At 36.1% G+C, this 18534-nt stretch overlaps 1 protein-coding gene across 5 annotated transcripts in view; it reads left to right on the top strand.

Moving 5' to 3' along the window:
• The window catches only part of LOC139979518 (neuropathy target esterase sws-like), a 42614-nt gene extending 34222 nt beyond the window's left edge, over nucleotides 1–8392 (top strand). For all 5 annotated transcript variants that reach the window (XM_071990414.1, XM_071990411.1, XM_071990413.1 and 2 more), the window contains exons 19-25: nucleotides 266–612; nucleotides 1790–2007; nucleotides 2344–2469; nucleotides 3277–3393; nucleotides 3649–3794; nucleotides 4650–4765; nucleotides 6140–8392. In XM_071990414.1, the coding sequence (XP_071846515.1) occupies nucleotides 266–612; nucleotides 1790–2007; nucleotides 2344–2469; nucleotides 3277–3393; nucleotides 3649–3794; nucleotides 4650–4765; nucleotides 6140–6251 (1182 nt within the window). In that variant the 3' untranslated portion in view covers nucleotides 6252–8392. The remainder of the gene's footprint in view (nucleotides 1–265; nucleotides 613–1789; nucleotides 2008–2343; nucleotides 2470–3276; nucleotides 3394–3648; nucleotides 3795–4649; nucleotides 4766–6139) is intronic.
• Nucleotides 8393–18534: the final 10142 nt, after the last annotated feature.

Raw genomic sequence — 18534 nt, 5'->3', positions numbered from 1 at the left:
TGAAAATAGTATTGCTATTAGTTTGTAGGCCAGTAAGATGACATGAGGTAATATGCATGCATTCGAATTCAGTGATCGTTCATTTTCTTAATGAATTCCGCTTTTCGAGACTTGCTTGAATACATACAATATTTTATCAAGCGGAACACTTCGTTGAACAAGATTCCGAAGAGAAATAAAAATGAATTGTTATATTAGGATCAATATCAAAATGGAAACGTACATAGTTAATTCATATCACCTCAAATCTCTTTTTAATTTGTAGGCTGATTTAATTTTTGTGGTCGGTAATTTTAGTGCAGGAGTCACATCTGATATTGATGAAATATTCAAGGGTCAAAGAGAACAGTACTCTGCTGATAAAATCCTGGTACTACTGCATGAACCTAACAACGACGGAGAATACGAGAAACCTAAAGGAACAGCAGAATGGCTAAAAGGCAAAACGCAATTATCCCACCTCCACATTCGATGCCCTAAGAATATGTTTGTGGAGAAGGACGTGTCCGATGAAGGTTTGCCTGACGGCACACTAACACCAGACTTCCATAGACTGGCGAGGTACATCACTGGACAATCGGTTGGACTTGTCTTAGGTGGGGGAGGTGCACGGTAAGTGGTTAAAGACAACATTTTACACAGTTGGGAATCTGACTTCGCGAACCTCATAATGTTTAGGCACAGCGACGTCATATAGTTACTGTACGAGTAATGAGTATCGGGTGAATTTCCTCGATGCGAGAATTTAGCTTCGACATGGTTAGACTATCGGATGGATATCTGACCAACTAACTTTGTGGTTTATAATGATCCCTATGAAAGAATGAGCCCATTCAACTGGAGATCTAGAAGTACAGTAGAGTCAAGAGGCATTAGTTGGTTCTGAAATCAAAAACTATTTTAACAGGGAAAGAGAGGTTATAGGTAGTTCATTATTCAGGAGATCATAAGATCGAAGACATCCGTGGCCAACAGTTTATTTGCCAACACATGCGGCTGGATTGATTGTGTTGAAAGCCGATAAAAAGCCAAACAGCAATATTCTTACTGAGTTTCTACTCGTTCACACCCTTCCACCTTGTGTTTTCAAAGCAACTAATGTAAGGAGTAGATTGGAAGTTACACTGTCGATAACTGTTAACATAGTATTTTCAGTTCAGTCGGGGATTATTTTTTTAAATCCAAAAGCATTAATTATCACAATCTTGCGTTTAGAACTAATTATTACAATTAAGACAGTTATTTATGGTATAAATATGACTGATAATGCTTCGTTTGACCTCTAAACCACCTTCTATGGGAGTCACATTCAACGCCCCTACTTATATTTGATCTAATGAAAATGCATGCCCAAACCTAACTCATCGTGGTAATTGCAAAGTGGCTTCCACCCTTTGAAATCATGTGCACGTCTCTGCACATCCAGCCGCTTTACAAAGTCACATGCATCTTCCGTTGGGATGTAACTTTGCGTAACTGTGACACATCCATGTTTTACTCGCACATAACTGATATGCCTCATTCCAAGCAACATCGTGTGTTGATTTGTGTCACATATCTGGATATAACACTCGTCGTAACTAAGGCAATAGAATGCATTTAATTATCGACTTATATTACAATGTTATACAATATCTTGTAATTCGTTGACAAACAGTGAGTTTTGTTTCATTCATAGTTCGTCATTACTGATTTAACTTCCTTGCAATTTAAAATAAAAGATATCTCTCCTTCAACTATTCTGCAGAGATTTTGGTTTTATCATGTGTTTCGCTATTCTTTCCGTCAGTGGTCTTGCTCACGTCGGTGTAATCGAAACTATGGACAAAGAGAAGGTGGACATAGATATGGTTGGAGGTACAAGTATGGGAGCATTCGTTGGAGCATCGTACTGCATGTCAACTAACGTTGAAGAGCTGAAGCAACAGGCGGCTTTGTTTTGTAAAGGCATGAACTCATGGTGGAAGTATCTTGATTTCGCCTTGCCATACGTCGCATGTACTTCTGGTACGTCCAATGATCTTATTTGCTCTTACACAATAAACAGATAAAGAGATAACCGCACAAACACTTTAAGTGCATTTAAGAGCACAACCTTTCGCTTAGTGCCTGTGCCTATACCTATCCTTCTTGATTTATAGTCTAAATATGTCGGTCCCAGAATAGACGACTTGACGCCAGAACTTTATTTTCTGTATAGGTGGCTTCAAAAATCCCACGGCCACCGTCGCTCTTTATACAATTTTTCATAAGACATAACCATGCTGCTGCTGGTAACGATATTGCTGTTTTGTTGTTTCCGTTAGCTCAATTCATGTTCACGGTCTTTCATTTCTTAAATAGGTTTCTACTTTAACAAACTGTTGAAGCAAATTTTCGAGGAAGACACACACTTCGAAGATCTATGGATTCCTTATTTCAATATTACCACGGATATTACTCATTCCGAGAAGGTGGTCAATACGTCAGGTAAAATGTTTACTTCTTTGAAGATTGAAGTAGGCCATGTCCGTTTTATATGCCAAAGTGTCGTGCCTACTTAAATTTATTTCAAAAAGGATCTTTGAGAGCCGGTTGGGAGACGCACTGATTGTCAATTAATAAGGGTTATTAAACTGCTGGCTGCAGGACGTCTCGGGTTCCTACTTTGACACAGTGCCTTATGGGATTATAATATTGTGATACATTCTCTTATCAACCACTTCACTGATCTATATCTTCAGTTTCGTCATACCAAACACTGAGAAGTCTTCAACTCACTGTAGCTGTATTATACTTGAATGAACACTTTAATTTCAAGACGCAATAGTTGAGCACCAACATATTGAATGTTTGTAACATGAACTTTGTCCCCCCTCCCCCCCCCCCCTAAATTAAGAAGTTGCTCTACCCAAAAGCTCTTCCGAATGTTTTGTCGGAACGGAAAGCACTACAAAGCTTTAGAGTATCTTATTTTTGATTAACATCATTTTAAAAATTCATTACACTTTTCGTATTTTACAGAGTGTATTTTCCAGATCAATATAGTAACAAATATTACTTGGTGCGAAATATTGCAATATGACGAGTATTTCAATTTTAGAGCATGTAAAAAAATCCTTAAGGTCTCACAGTTCTGCCATTTTAAACTCCCATGCAGGAAAATTGTCAACAAAAAATTGTTAATTGATTTGTTCATTTTCTGAGTGTAGCTGAATTAACGGCATGATTTTTTTCCCTTGTCGCATCAATACTTCGTATCAATACCGATTCCCTATATTTGTTTTCATCTAACAGGGCCATTGTGGCAGTATGTCAGGGCAAGCATGTCCCTTGCAGCTCTGGTGCCGCCATTGTGTGATCCCAAGACTGGACATTATCTTCTCGATGGAGGATCGGTAGATAATCTGCCCGGTAAACTGATTTTTTTTTTTTGGTCATAGAAATAGATTTAAAGTTCTATGCTCTCAACAAAGTCTGCTTCCAAACACTTAGCATACAAATATATTTTGAAACTTTCAAAAGTATATATAGAACGTATTGTGCATATAGGCATAAGCAACACAAAACCTTCGAACTGCTAAGGACTATATACAGACATGCATTGTTTTTTTTTTTTCAAAATACCAAGAGGGACATGGTGAAGTAATGTCATATTCCATGTTTCAGCTGGAGAGATGAAACACAGAGGGTGCAGAATAGTTATCGCTGTTGACGTTGGTAGAACTGAAGAAAAAGAGCATCTCAACTACGGACATAGCGTTTCCTGCTGGTGGTTGTTATTAAAGCGATACAACCCATGGTACACCAGCACGGTAAGCACAAGGGGTGGAATGATTCATTTGGTGGGGGGGTCGTTAACTTTTAATGGCAGTGGGACATGTGACATTAATTTGAAGGGGCAGACAACAACTAACTTTACAATCTCCCGACAAAATGGATTTTCTGTGCATTCCGTAGTAAAAATGCCAACATTACAAAAAAACATACAATAGTTTAATGAAATATTTTTCTTTAGTTTCTTATCAGAAGGGCAATTTGAATTTCAAAGTTAATATAATTTGTCAACTGACATCAAGGACACTTATTAAAGGGTAATATGGAGCAAGGTCATTTAATACTAAAATGGCACACTTCATTAATAAAACTTTGGTTATGAATCTGTCTTATGATCAATTAATAAATTAGTATTTGGTTTAAAAGCTTTGTTTACATCCCGCCCAGACCAATCATATTTAATAACAATTTTGTGATGATGCTGAAGAATGTCGATTAGCTTTTGACAGTTGAGTCTGGTTATACGTTGGGCGGAGTGTGCTTATCGGACGGCTATGTTTATAAGAATACATAGGTGGCAAAAGTTGATGCTCACTCAAAATGATGCATATTTTCTGCATCTGTAGGGCAAGAATACATCTTCATAGCATTAAGTATCGCTAAGATACGAAGTTTTCAAATTTGGCGGTATTTTGTGAATGCGTCTGCAACAGCAGAGTGAATGATGCTTTACTGATTCGTTCGATCAGTCCTACTGTTGCACGCTATTATTCAGTAGTTTTAGTTAAACCTTTATAAAAAAAGAACTACATATATATATATTTGTATATATATATATATATATATATATATATACATATTTATATAAATATATTTGTTGTTACCTGTTAAAGGTTCCAGACATATTTAGTATAATCACGCGGCTGGCATGTATATCTGGAGAGGAAGAGCTGAGGAGAGTACAAGCCAATCACGAGTACATCTATGTAAGACCTGACAGCATTAACGAGTAAGTTGTAAAGCTAAAAACGAAATATGTGCAAATTGAATGATTTAAATTAAAATTTAAGTGTTTCATATATTACGCTAAGCTTTGCTTTCATTATAATACCCAACCGTATATCATGGTACTGGATGGTGACCAGCATACCGATAGGAAAGGCCAAAAGAAAAATAAGAATAATAGCATTTTGTTAAATAATGTTGTAAGTAAGAAATATGGTTACAAACATTTGTATTGCTCCATAACAGCAAGTTATCAAGGTGTGATGCAGAACAGTTTGTGTTCCTTTTTTTTCATTTCCTGCTTTCTTTTCTTATGCCATTGACATATCAATACAGGTAAAAGAATAATGTGAATGAGTGTCTTAATAAACAATTTGAATATTGCAGCAATAAACTTTGAAAAAGATTATCAATGGCTATTTGTGTTATTATCAAATATTCTTCGGGTCCTGTAATCTTTTTTTATTTAAAATAAAGTCTGCAGTTCTAAGGAAATCAGTTTTCGTTTCTTTGTGACCAACCCGACAGCATTATATGCTATTTGTCCAATATGTGGCGAAGCTGTCATTCTTAAATCCGTTTCATACTTTCACAAAATTTCACAAATTCACAAGCAACTATTGGCTAATACGCTGGGTTTTGTTTTTCACAACATAGACGTAAGTCATAAAGATAGGTGAGGTAGCAAATACTTTCGATATATATGAAATTAAATAGTTACAGTGTTAAAATTCTTTTATATGAATCGCAAGCATTTTCATGAATGTGTCATAGTCCCCATAGACTATACAAAACAGGCCTTAACTATTGACTTCCATGACTTGAAACACAAACCCCTTTACTCGCGTTTAAACTTTGTACTTTCGTCAAATTGATATCACTAGTTAAGCTACTGATCTGCAATTCTTTTGGTTTGTCGAAAATGTTACCAAGTTTGATGCAAGGAGCTGTTAGAATAATCTTCACTTGGTCGTTTGCCCCGGAATCGTGATCTATATCAAATAGTCAAACTGAACAAAAAAATATGTCGTAAAATGCTTGTCTGAACCTGGCTGATAGCTTTGATACAAACAAACGCTTTTCATTCTAAGCCTGCACATGGCATTATGATAGCACTCCTATTGGCCGCTGTTGCAGGATTCGTTTTTTTTTTTGTAATACACAAAGCCTAAGTATGTTTTTCTCTAAAATCATGCTGTTGTGGGAAGTTTTCAATGTTATTTAGCCAGTAAGAATTGTTGGAGCATATTTCGTTTCTTATATAGAAATTAGCACCAATTAATGGAATGCATTTCCCATTAAAAAGAACGAATTTTTACAAATTTCTAGTCTAATATACACATATATGACTTTATACTATATTATATTTCTTCAACAGCTTCGGCACATTGGAATTTGAGAAGTGCGACGATATCATAGAACGTGGTCGTGAGTCATGGAAAAAAGTGGCTACGGAGTGGAGAAAAAAGTCAAAGGCCCATCTTAAATAATCGATCCGGTGCTATACTCGGTGTTACTGTATTAAACTTTGGTTGAAAAGTCTTGGAAATTGAGATTGTACTGAGTATGAAACTAAATTTTACACGACCATTTACGCGATGGTCACCCTTCTCGGCGTTTGGCCAAGGTCGTGTGTTCACGTGTAACAGTACACACTAGATGACGTACCAATCTTTATCCTGATCATGCGTATTAGCATCCGTTTCATTTTCAAGGGACTCGTGATACTCACTTGACCATGACAGCTTCATGTTAATACGGTTATAATCTCGATGTAATGGTCTCTGGTTAACAATGGATCAATTTGTTTGGTTTCGTATCCAGGTTCTATCTTAAATGACTATACTTAAAAAAAATTATTAGCTCAATCACGTCGCTCTATGCATGCATAATTCGCAATTATGCTTGGAATATAGAAACTGGATATCTCAATACTATATATGCATGGGTTTACGAGCGGTATCTTAACAGTTGTTAGATGTTCTATTGGACTTGTTATTCATACCCCTGATTATATTGGTAAAATGTAGTGAGAATATGAGAAAACTGAGACTCTGTGACGTAATCACTACGGTACTTCGTCAATTGGTTCTAAAGATTAGCCAGGCGATGGACATTCATATAGATTTTTTCATGTGTCATTTTTATTTCCTTTTGAATTTACTCTAACAGTTTGTTATTTGGATTAATGTTGTTTGATTGTTAATGTTGCTTTTGTAGATTGAGCAGTGGTGGTGGTCTTGTACCATACGGATATGCCATATAGTCCAACTTAAGCCCAATTGCGCGACATATGTTCACTTGTTAGGCTCTGCGTGTACACTTGGCAACTAGGACAATCATACAATCGGTCCACTGGCCTACCATCGTCCGGTAGGGTGTGTGTTGTCAATATTATATTACTCAATATAAACCTGTTTTCGATAGTTTTCTACCAAATCAGGGAGTGGGATACCAGTTTGATTTCACTTTTGAATCGATAATTTTTAACTTTACTATAGTAGGTGTTTCATTGGTACGCAAACGTCGAAATGTTTTAATATACCCGCCATTTCGTAGTTTTTCATACACAAAGTATTCATTGAGGAATGAATAACGTTCCGGTTATAATCTCGTTGTAATGGTCTCTGGTTAACAAAGGATCATTTTTTTTTTGTCTTCTTACCCAGGTTTTATCATAAATGACTATCTTTAAAAAAATTATTAGCGATCAATAACGTCGCTCTATGCATGCATAATTCGCAATTATGCTTGGAATATAGAAACTGGGTATCTGAATACTATATATGCATGGGTTTACGAGCGGAATCTTAACAGTTGTTAGATGTTCTATTGGACTTGTTATTCAAAACCCTGATTATATTAGTAAAATGTAGTGAGAATATGAGAAAACTGAGACTCGGTGACGTAATCACTACTTCGTCAATTGGTTCTAAAGATTAGCCAGGCGATGGACATTCATATAGTATTTTCATGTTTAAGTTTTATTTCCTTTTGAATTTACTCTAATAGTTTGTTATTTGGATTAATGTTGTTTGATTATTAATGTTGCTTTTGTAGATTGAGCAGTGGTGGTGGTCTTGTACCATACGTAGTTTCATATACATTGAATTGATGAGTTTTTGGCTAAAGCATACACAAAGTATTCATTGAGGAATGGATAACCTTCCGGATCAGGTTATCAGGTAAAGGAGATTTTAGACTAGTGTAGCATTCCCGTCGGTAGATTTGACACTAGTGTAGAATATCCCACTGGCATGCACATGACTAAAATATTCAAAAGGATAGTTTACACTGTCACACCATTCATTGTTGGAGAAGCCTTCTGCATGGTTTAATTAAAATACAATTTTCACCGAAGAAAGAAACTATAATTAGAAAAGTTGTCGACAATTGATTTTCGTTATTATCTGGTAGATGTTTCATCATGTACTGGTGTCATTCTAAACAGAAGGCCTACAATATAAAATATTAGGAGATGCTCTTCCTGCAAATACGGAATGAAATTTACATTTTAAGAGATTACATGGGCTGAAACAGTTCAACAAAGTATAGCTTAAACATTTAACTACTTAAAATAACTATGTGTAATATATGTTAGTTATAGCCTTACAATACACAAAACCCTTCATATGTTATTGTGTATAGTCTATAAGCTTCTTGTTGTGGAATTTTATTTACCTTTCATTCATTCATTCTTTATTTCAGTATAATTTGAATGAATACGAACATGCCTATGCAATATCCTCTGTTTTACCACATTGAAAACATTTTTCTAATTGACAAACAAATTTACTGCCTTCGCGCATAGTCCTTGAACCGATCGGAAAAAGTATTGGATAGAAGCTAAGTTTTGTCAATTCTACGGATGCATATACAACAAACAAGTTATATTAATACACTTTTCAACTAGGAATGCACACCATGGTAGTTATAAATCTTTTAGCTGAATCTCTGTATTAGCGAGCAGCCAGGCAATGATATGATAATTTTTTTGCCGATTTGAGTCTCCATTTTAAGGTCCATGGAATTAAAAGTTGGAATTACGCCTGTCTTGATATGACTCTTCAAGATACCATAAAATACCGACCGTCTGTTACGAAGTCGCATTATAAAGAGGAATTTGACTGGCGCCCGTTCTTGAGAGGGGTTGGGAGGAACTGGATGGTTCGATAAGGGGTGTTAGAAGCAAAACGTGCTCTGATTTGTGTATAGTTTGCGCGCTTGTTTTATCAAATGTTAGCCATTTGAAATAACAGTCCGTGTTAAGTCTAACAATACTGGGTTAACAGAAATGTTTTTTTCATTGATGTGTTCAGTTTTATCACATTGAGGGAAACTACTTTAATTCAATTCAAATGGGATATATCTCATGATTTCAATGTTAAATGTTATGCGACACGCTTCGATTACATTTATCCACTGAGAGTTAGCGATAACTCTGTTATTGCAACTGTAAACTTGAATGACAGTGGGCTTGAATTTTTTACTCGTATGCATCCGCCTTCGCAGTTTACTGACATTCTCAGACAATTTTCAATGCGTTGCAAGAAGCAAAGTTCACTGCGGAAAGCGCCCAAAGACTTGACAAAATTATTGGTAAGAATATGAAAAAGATGATTGAAGTGATTTGATACCAAGACATACTTAGGTAGCCGTAAAGATACTGTAACAGTGTTACCAAATTAGCCTAGGCAAGGATAAGTTAGCCCTCACTCAGGCTATACAGTAAGCCTTGGCCGAAGTTAGCCTAGACGGTAAACTTAGGCCCAGGCCCTGTACCGGTCATGTAGACCGAAGGCCAACACTAACCGATTGCATTTCAGAGTAGATAAAGTGTACTACATGGTGAACATCGCAAAGAAGACGCAATGCCATGCCGGCAAATTCAACATTTTTTATATCATTACGAATTTATATCTTACCAAAGCCTATGGTACAAAGTAGGCTATAGGCCTAGTTATATTTTGCCTAGAAGCATGGCTAGCCTGGTAAGATGAGGCATATTTGTGTGGCCAACGTTGGGAGCACATGGGAGCTTTTATTATACTGCCGGTTAAACAGACGTCATTTCCTGCAAAATTGCTTTATGTCATGTGGCTATAGGTGAAAACTATGTAAATTGTGGAGTGAATTGCACATGTGTATATACCAAATGGTTCGACAAGTTTCTTGGTAATTTGCGGTTTTACACATTTTTTGTGCCTCCTGCAAATGTAGGCTATCTTTACAGTTAGAAAATATCACAGGTTCACAAAATTTAGGCACAACTATGTATAGCAGTAAAATGTTAATTATGTGTGCACAAGTATGCATTCAAGTTGCTGCAATTCACAGGTCACTAAAACCCTGGATTTCCAACAGACGGAATAGCCTTAAACGAAACCGGTTACGATACATATGCATTGCTCAACAATATTTTCATTTCTCTTTGTTCTGAGATTGTGGTAGCCTGATAATATTTTGAGAACGCCTGTTACAAATTTGTCAACATTATTGGATCTTCAGTACCTATATAGAATAAAATACACTATGAAACTATCAAAATTGGCCTCCAGGCGACCTTATTTTACAGAAGGTGCATCATTTTTTATAGCATTACAAGATTATGCACACATCATAACATTAATGATTCTACGTCACAATTAACATCACAAAACATTTCATGTGATGATTATGGATTGAAGCCATTGCATTATTTTGCAGTACTTATTCTAAATTGTTTAAATGAGCAATCATATTCCCACAACAAATTGATATGCATGAAACTGTATGTTACAGGTAGCTATTTATTTGTACAAGAACTAACAATACTAACAGTATGCGATTCTTATAAAAACTGTTATCTTGAAAACGAGCCATGAACATCCTTGCAGTAATATTAAACGATGACATTGTGCGATGAATAAAACTGATTTCAATTAATAGAAGAGACACTTGCTTATCCTAACTAAGAATTTCTATCATCATTTTAGTGACAGCAGAGTTACTTTGGGTAAAAATATAGTAAAAAACTTTGAGTAAAACACTTACAACAGAGTAAAAGTATAAGAAATTCAGAAGATTTGTGTGGTGTCAATGTTTACTTAACACTGCTAAACATGCGTAATGCGTTACAATACGTAGCTCTCCGTTATTTGGTTATTTGAGTACAACACAGCCATGTGAGTTGTGATATGTAGTGTAGTCTTGAAAACTGATATCGCATGGTGTCTGTTTGTCTTGTTAATCACTACTTGAAAGTGAGGTTAAACAACAATTATCTCAGCTTTGCCAGAAAAACAGCTGCAAATGATCACTATCCTGTAACATTTGTGTTCTTGGTTGGTCATATCAGCTCAGCTGTTCTTTCAAAAAATTGTCTTGTTAATCACTACTTGAAAGTGAGGTTAAACAACAATTATCTCAGCTTTGCCAGAAAAACAGCTGCAAATGATCACTATCCTGTAACATTTGTGTTCTTGGTTGGTCATATCAGCTCAGCTGTTCTTTCAAAGCCTTTCTTTGTTTTAATCTTTAATCCTTGTTTGACAACACAGAGCAAAATGTTCACTTCTTAAACGTAGAATTTCAGATGCATTCCACTCATTAACATGAACCATACCATGTTACATACCAAAACAACTTAATCATTGTCAAAGATACTTCTACAAGAATTGGCCAGTTCTTCATCACATTTTTTCTTTCAAAACATGAAAAGTATCTTGAATATTAATGAGGTCACACTGTCACACGTTAAAATCTTCAAATTGCAATAACTTGGCAACCACAAGTTGGGGGATTTTTCAAACTTGGTATGGTGATATTGGTAGACCACCTTAACATGCTGATGTGTCTTGCAATTGATATCATGCATATTCATGAGGAGGTGGGGCTGAGTGATATTTTAGTAACAGAAGTTTGTATGCACAATAACTAGACAAGGGATTGATTGATCAATGCCATATGTAGTGGGTGGTCCATAATGTTTAGATAAACCCTATTGATTTTGATGCTCATATAATGAAAATGTTGACATTTTGCAAAATTTCACAACCAAGTGGAAAATCAGGGGAATGTAACAGCGCCCATATTCACAGAGATAATACGTCACTACATAACATTTCATTTAACACCAAAGTTCAAATTTCCTTTTATCTAAAATATCTCGATTTTTCATCAGCTCATGTGTATTGACACCCAACCAAAGAAAATAATTCTATGACGTCACTTCCAGTTTTGCAACCGAAAATCTTAAATAGCTACTGTGCAAACCTACAAACTTTATCAGCTTCAAAACTTGTCACAGTACTCTTCAGCTACATACACACAATATATGTGCCATGTTAGATAATTAAAAACTATTAAACCGAAAGTGTCAATTTTCAAATTTAAAGAGTGAAATATGGTTATCAGTAACAGTCACCATCATAATATCGTAACACATGATATATGTTAGTATTATACATTACTGTTTTAGATTAATAACCTAATCCTAGCCAAGATGGATGCCCTTTAATTCATTAATTCAATTAAAACGTCATATCAAATCATAAAGAACCTAAATTGGCTTGAACATACCCCTTACACACATATCAAATAGCGCCCTCACTGAAGAAGTACTACCAAAAAGCGAATTATCAACGGTGGCTACCGACTGTAAGCTAATTAACATAAGGCCTAAGTGTAATCGCACCTAAGCTTGCCGAACAACACTACAGTAACAATACTAACATAACAAGCCAATCAAGTTAGGATAAAGTAACCTAATAACGTAAGGCCTAAGTGTAACCGCACCTGAGCTTGCCGAACAACACTACAGTAACAATACTAACACTAACATAACAATACTAACACAACATAACAAGCCAATCAAGTTAGGATATAGTCTTCGGTATAGTTTAGATTTGAATCTACATGTCATTCCAGCTGGGCAGTCAGCCTAAAACATGCCCATTATCTATGACATAAAAGTCAAGGAAATAAAATGCACCTTACCTGTTGCCAAATCCTATCTTTTGTTTAATAAATCCTCCAAGTACAATCAGGGATGAAGCGTTTCGAGCAAATCACCGTGTACTGTAACTTAACTGCACGAACTTTTCCCATCTCTTGAACACCTTAGCTTCTTTTGATAAAAGATGTAATCTTGTTCCGTTTATCTCGTTCAAGCTGGAACATCCAAACAACACACAACGTTTCGGCATATTATTTTCGAAGAAGCAACTAGACTTACTGCTAGTGCCACGACCAAGAAGTCAATAGATTTATATACATACTGATACAGTAACCTACGAAGCCACATAGAACGTGTTCGCCTTGTGACGTCACTGCCGAAGCTTTCCGGAATAGAACGAAAATTCGAACTAATTTGGTAAATCACAACAATCATGAAAATGACGAAAATTTGGCCAAATGAGACAAAAAATGTTAACTTCTTTATAAATAATGCAATATTATTGCAATAATTCATCAAATTAAGAGGATTTACGGGAGCATTTTACGTTACCTTTAAATGTTTACATAGGCATATCAAACTCTGAGATGCATAGAACGGCTGTAAGCTATTGGAATATATAAAAGAATGTAGTAAGCTATTGGAATATATCAAAGAATGTAGTACATACACAAAGCTCCCCAGCTTTTGAGTCGGTCCCTGGAGTAATTCCCATGCCCAGGTCTATACGAACACCGTGAACACGCCCAGCCTTTCCTAGTTGCGTGACACTCAAAAGCTTAGGAATGCATTTATCAAATTCACACTAAGTGGACTCATCCATGTCATAAATGGCTCATAATGGCACCGTGAAAATGCTTGATGCTTCATAAAACATTAGAAATGAATGAATGAAATGAATGAATTACGGTGACGAATGTGTCGCTTTTGGCACCAAACGATGGCCATGACGACTACCTTGTGTGCCATCCTAACATACATAGATAACCTTAGGCTAATGTTATTATTTTATCATATTTTAGCCCGATAACTCAGTGAAATCTGACATCCTGCTACCAAACTACTGTTACCCATTTAGAATAATATATAATACACATGTCAATCAGTTTAGCAGAAAGTATAAATCTAATTTATGCATCTACTCACCTATAAAGGAGGGGAAGAGAAACAAGAACGCTGATCGTAAGATTGATCGGATAGCAACGAGTTGTAACAGAAACTGTCCTTGCGCCCTCTATTACGACAATCAAAATTTTGTGGGGGGGCCTACTAAATAGTTAACCCATTACATCTATTTCATTTTAGTTTTGTAAAGTTTAGAATTCAAGTTTAATGCTAAAACCATCAGCTACTTAAAAGCAAGTCTTGAAATAGGAATAAGATGAAAAGGTAAGATAATAGTCAAAATAAAACAAAAAGTACTATAAAACTTAACATGAAATTTAGACATGAAAACAACATCAAAAGTGTCAAACTTTGTTGTAACGCTTGATACCAGGGTCATTCAATGTTACTAGTTTGCATCAAACTTTAAGGGTGTCCTATTAAACACAGCATACTAGCTATTACTATATGACACAGGAGCAAATCATATGTATTGATTATTCGCGAGGTCTATATATATATATATAGACGAGGTCTATACATTGAAAGTGATACGTGCTTGGCTTCTGTTACATTACGGCTCCTAGTACTAGACATACACTATACAGTAGCTAGGTGTGCGAGTCCTGGGCCTATATAGTCACTCACTGCCATTTTGAACCGCTACTCGGTTAACGCGATTTCGTATATTTTCCCAATTATTTATCTTTTCTTATTGTTTTAGCTGCAGATAAAAAAAATATTGCTATTACTCCATTACACTGCCTATAAATCAAAGCGATCTTTTACGCTGTGAAAATCTGAGGTTGTATAAGAGCATCTATCTCCCAAAATTCCCAGCAGAAACAACAGCAAACGTGTCTCGTTACTCTTTAAATTGTTTCATATTTTTCGAATTATGACTGATAGCAAATGCCTTTAAGAAATCATTTAGGAGATGTTTTGTCATCTTAATTGTATTGGTTTTCTGACTGGTATTCTTCACGTTGTTGTGTTAACGAACCCAACTTTACCCCATCGTTGCTGGCCTAGACTACATAAAATTGCCCTGGACATGACACAAACCGAACGTGTCCGTACCACTAGACCTACTGATTCTACTGGTGTGTGTGTGACTGCCGCCCCCCCCCCCCCCTTTCCATGACTATGAACTGTTCATGTTAATCCTACTTGATCATACATCATACAGCTGCGGTCATTCACATAAAGTTATTCTTCTGAACTCACACGCCCTCAACTTCCCACCAACCCGTAATCGTTCGATTCATTAAGTTGTGAATTAGTGGTCAGTTTCTCTTATCAGTAAACAAATAACCAGTAAAAAGATAAGAGAAAGAGAATGACGATGACAATGGTTTGGGAGGGTTGGCCTCGTGTAATGCTCATCCTCTGTACCATCTGTATAGAGTGTCGTTATGTCATCAGCTGAAAATATTCATCAAATAAAGCAATCATATCACATACAACGTATAAACAACAATTCATTATTTTATTAAATATTACGTGATCGTCCTCATCGAAATGTTTCCCAAACCGCAGTGAACGCGCTTGCACGAACATTGGTCGCGAAAACTTGTCGGTAGGTCGTGGAGTGTTTTGCAGACTTCGAATCTATTAACTACAGCTTTTCGACGACATCTTGTTTATTATTATTATTCATCATATTTATGTATATGTATGTATATGTATTTTAGATCTTCCTGCAAGCAGGAACTAGCGAAGAAGCCATCATTGGCTTATCAAAGCCGCAAGCTGACCGAAGTCAGTCTCTTAGATTCATATTTAACGTCCATGATTATGAATTGTCAACAACTCTGTAACTGGACGACATACATTAATCTTGGAGTGACTCGAACCGGGGACCTTATGATTGGAAGGCACCGGCGTGAACCACTGAGCTAACACTCCTTCGTAGTCCAAGCTAGTTTCATGCACTTTGAGCATCGATTCTGAGGGATTAGGGATCAGGTACATGGGTGGTGGATCGGTCCTCATGGAAGACCCTGGCTCGGTTGATCTAAATGTAGCGAACCCGCTGATATATATGATGTCGTGTACGTATAGTCCATTACGTCACATTATAATACAAATCTGTGTATACTGAACATCCGACAAGTAGACTAAGCTTTAGCGCTAATGCGTTTTGCCACTATAAAATGATAATATACGTAATTTCACACAACGCAAAGACTATATATGTATCTTCCGAAGATGTTTAATATGTATATATCTCTCAATATAAGAAAGTACCTGGTTATAGCCATTTGACTTGTGTGAATTATAAAGCAACTTATTAGCTTTACAATTAAGAGAAACATGATGAAACTTAACTGATGCTGTCCCAAATCTTACCTTCATGTTTTCAATTTCATTTATAGTTTCATGACAGTGTTCTTATAATTTAGACATACCATCTAACCATCTCCACCCCCATCAACCACCCCCCCCCCCCTTTATCCCCAAACGAAAATGAAATAACATTAAAGAGACTTGCATAACGACATCTTATGTGATTTAATGGTATACTTTCAACCGCACTGGAACCAGGAACGAAAGCAAGTAGGTTACAAATTGATTTCATATAAACATATTGATATATGTAAATAGTTTAATATCATAAGTCAAAGACATACATATAGGTAAAGAGTTTAATACTACAAGTTAAACACATCCATTTGGGTATAGAGAATAATAACATATTCATATATGGTAAGAGTTTAAATTTATATATATATATATATGTACATTAATTAATTAATTTACAATTAATCTAACGCAAGTTTGTGCTAATAACCACGCGGAGGGTGTATATATACCCGCAAATCTGTATACGTGCCTGATATATTTCTAAAAACTATAAATTATAAAATTTAACGTTATATTACATGTGAATGTCTTATGCCAATGTTACACAAGGCTTATGATATGTTTTACCTTTACCAGCATGTCTCAACTGTATCTCAGCTTTGTCGGAAATGATAGTTTAATGGAAAAGAAAATCGCGTTATTTTCTTCTTTCGAATTGATTGTGATTGCGGTGTCAGAGAACTAGAGATGTAACAGTGTAAACTGTATCATGGATAACTGACAATCTGTCTTCTACAACAGCATTACAAGAGAAATTTTACAAATTTTCCATAAAATATGCGAGGAAAAACATAGGAACAATTAGAAAATATCCAAATAAATAAATAAGATTTTTTTAAGGGGTGGGGTTAACATGATACCCCTGCAAAACAAAACTTTTATGCTAGCATACAATTATATACCGGAAAGACAAACTGAGAATGCTCCACATTCCTAACGCAGGTCAAACCAGACAGCAAAACTGCAGTGTGGTTTCGATGATGCTACTTTAACAATCTTATATCTTTGCAATCTTTTGCCAATAAAATCCTAGCAGCAATAACAAGGAACTTGCCTCAAAACTCATATTTTGCGAATTATGACTGATGACATGCAGGAAATGCCTTAAAAAATAATTTAGGAGATGTTTGGCCACCTTATAATGGTGTTGGTACTTCTGATACAAAACATTTTGAACAATGCTTATTGTTAGTAGTCTACCTGCATATACTCTACTGTGCAGGGGTTGCCTGCATATAGCCAAACCGTCGTGATATCGATGGTTAAATAATGTTTAATTGGTTGAGAAATTAATATATGAACACAACATATTTATGAACGCCTTTAAAACACATTACGTATTTCGTAAGTTCAAACCGTTCCCTCTAATAAATTGTTATTCTAGATTCAAATGATGCGATCACTGTATGTTTGTAAATGCTCCATGAAGTTTGTGAACAATTTCCACACATGAAAACTTCCCGAACATAACGCACGTGCAGATTACGAACCATCTTATACAGTTAATTCGCATTGAGATCGGTCATTGATAAAAATCAAACTAGGTGACAGTTAATTTTCATAAACGGCGCCTAGCTATTTCCCCAACGTAACTACTTCCTGAAGCCTTTGTTTGGCACTGAATCTCGACATTTGCGAAATACCCCGGTAAACTTCAACAACGGAAGCAAATATATACTACCGATGATTCAGCGATATCGTTCGCTAAATAACAACGCTGTATTTACAAAGAGTTCACCTTTTTACACACTATGCATGTAGAGAAAGTATGCAGCGAAGCGACACACTGGAGCATAATACAGAGGTTTTGTTCGTGAGGTTTGATTCGATTCTACGGATGTTCATAAGCAAATTTCCAATTGCCAACATCCTCCTATTCTTATGAGGCGTACCGCACATGTAATCTAATAGGCTGGTCGGTGGGAGATACAGTACGGTAGATTATAAAACAAGGTCTCCACAATTTGGCCTCTGGTGACTGTAAATGACCTTTGACCTCCACAAAAACAATATGCTTCTTGAACTTAACGTGTCACAACTTCATAATAAATATGGCAATGTTGTCCAAGCTTTCCTTCTTTAGATATCGTGCTTACAAGGTTTTCACAATTTGATCACTAGGGGCCCCAAATGATATTTGACCTCCAAAAAAAAAAACAATTTGCTTTTCTACTTAATATAGTACGCCTACACACCAAATATGAGCTTGGTCCAAGCTTCCCTTCTTAAGATATCGTATTTACAAGCAAGGCGTCACACACACACACACACACGCGCGCGCGCGCTATCATAAAGGGGCGCATCGTAGTACCCATGCGTGCACTGAACTTTTCTTGGCGGCAAGATTTGACGCCGCATAATACTGT

Source organism: Apostichopus japonicus, chromosome 14 (assembly GCF_037975245.1).
Source record: "Apostichopus japonicus isolate 1M-3 chromosome 14, ASM3797524v1, whole genome shotgun sequence".
NCBI classification, from domain to species: domain Eukaryota; kingdom Metazoa; phylum Echinodermata; class Holothuroidea; order Aspidochirotida; family Stichopodidae; genus Apostichopus; species Apostichopus japonicus.
The sequence above is the reverse complement of the archived record's forward strand: the minus strand, read 5'-3'. Positions and strand labels throughout refer to the sequence as shown.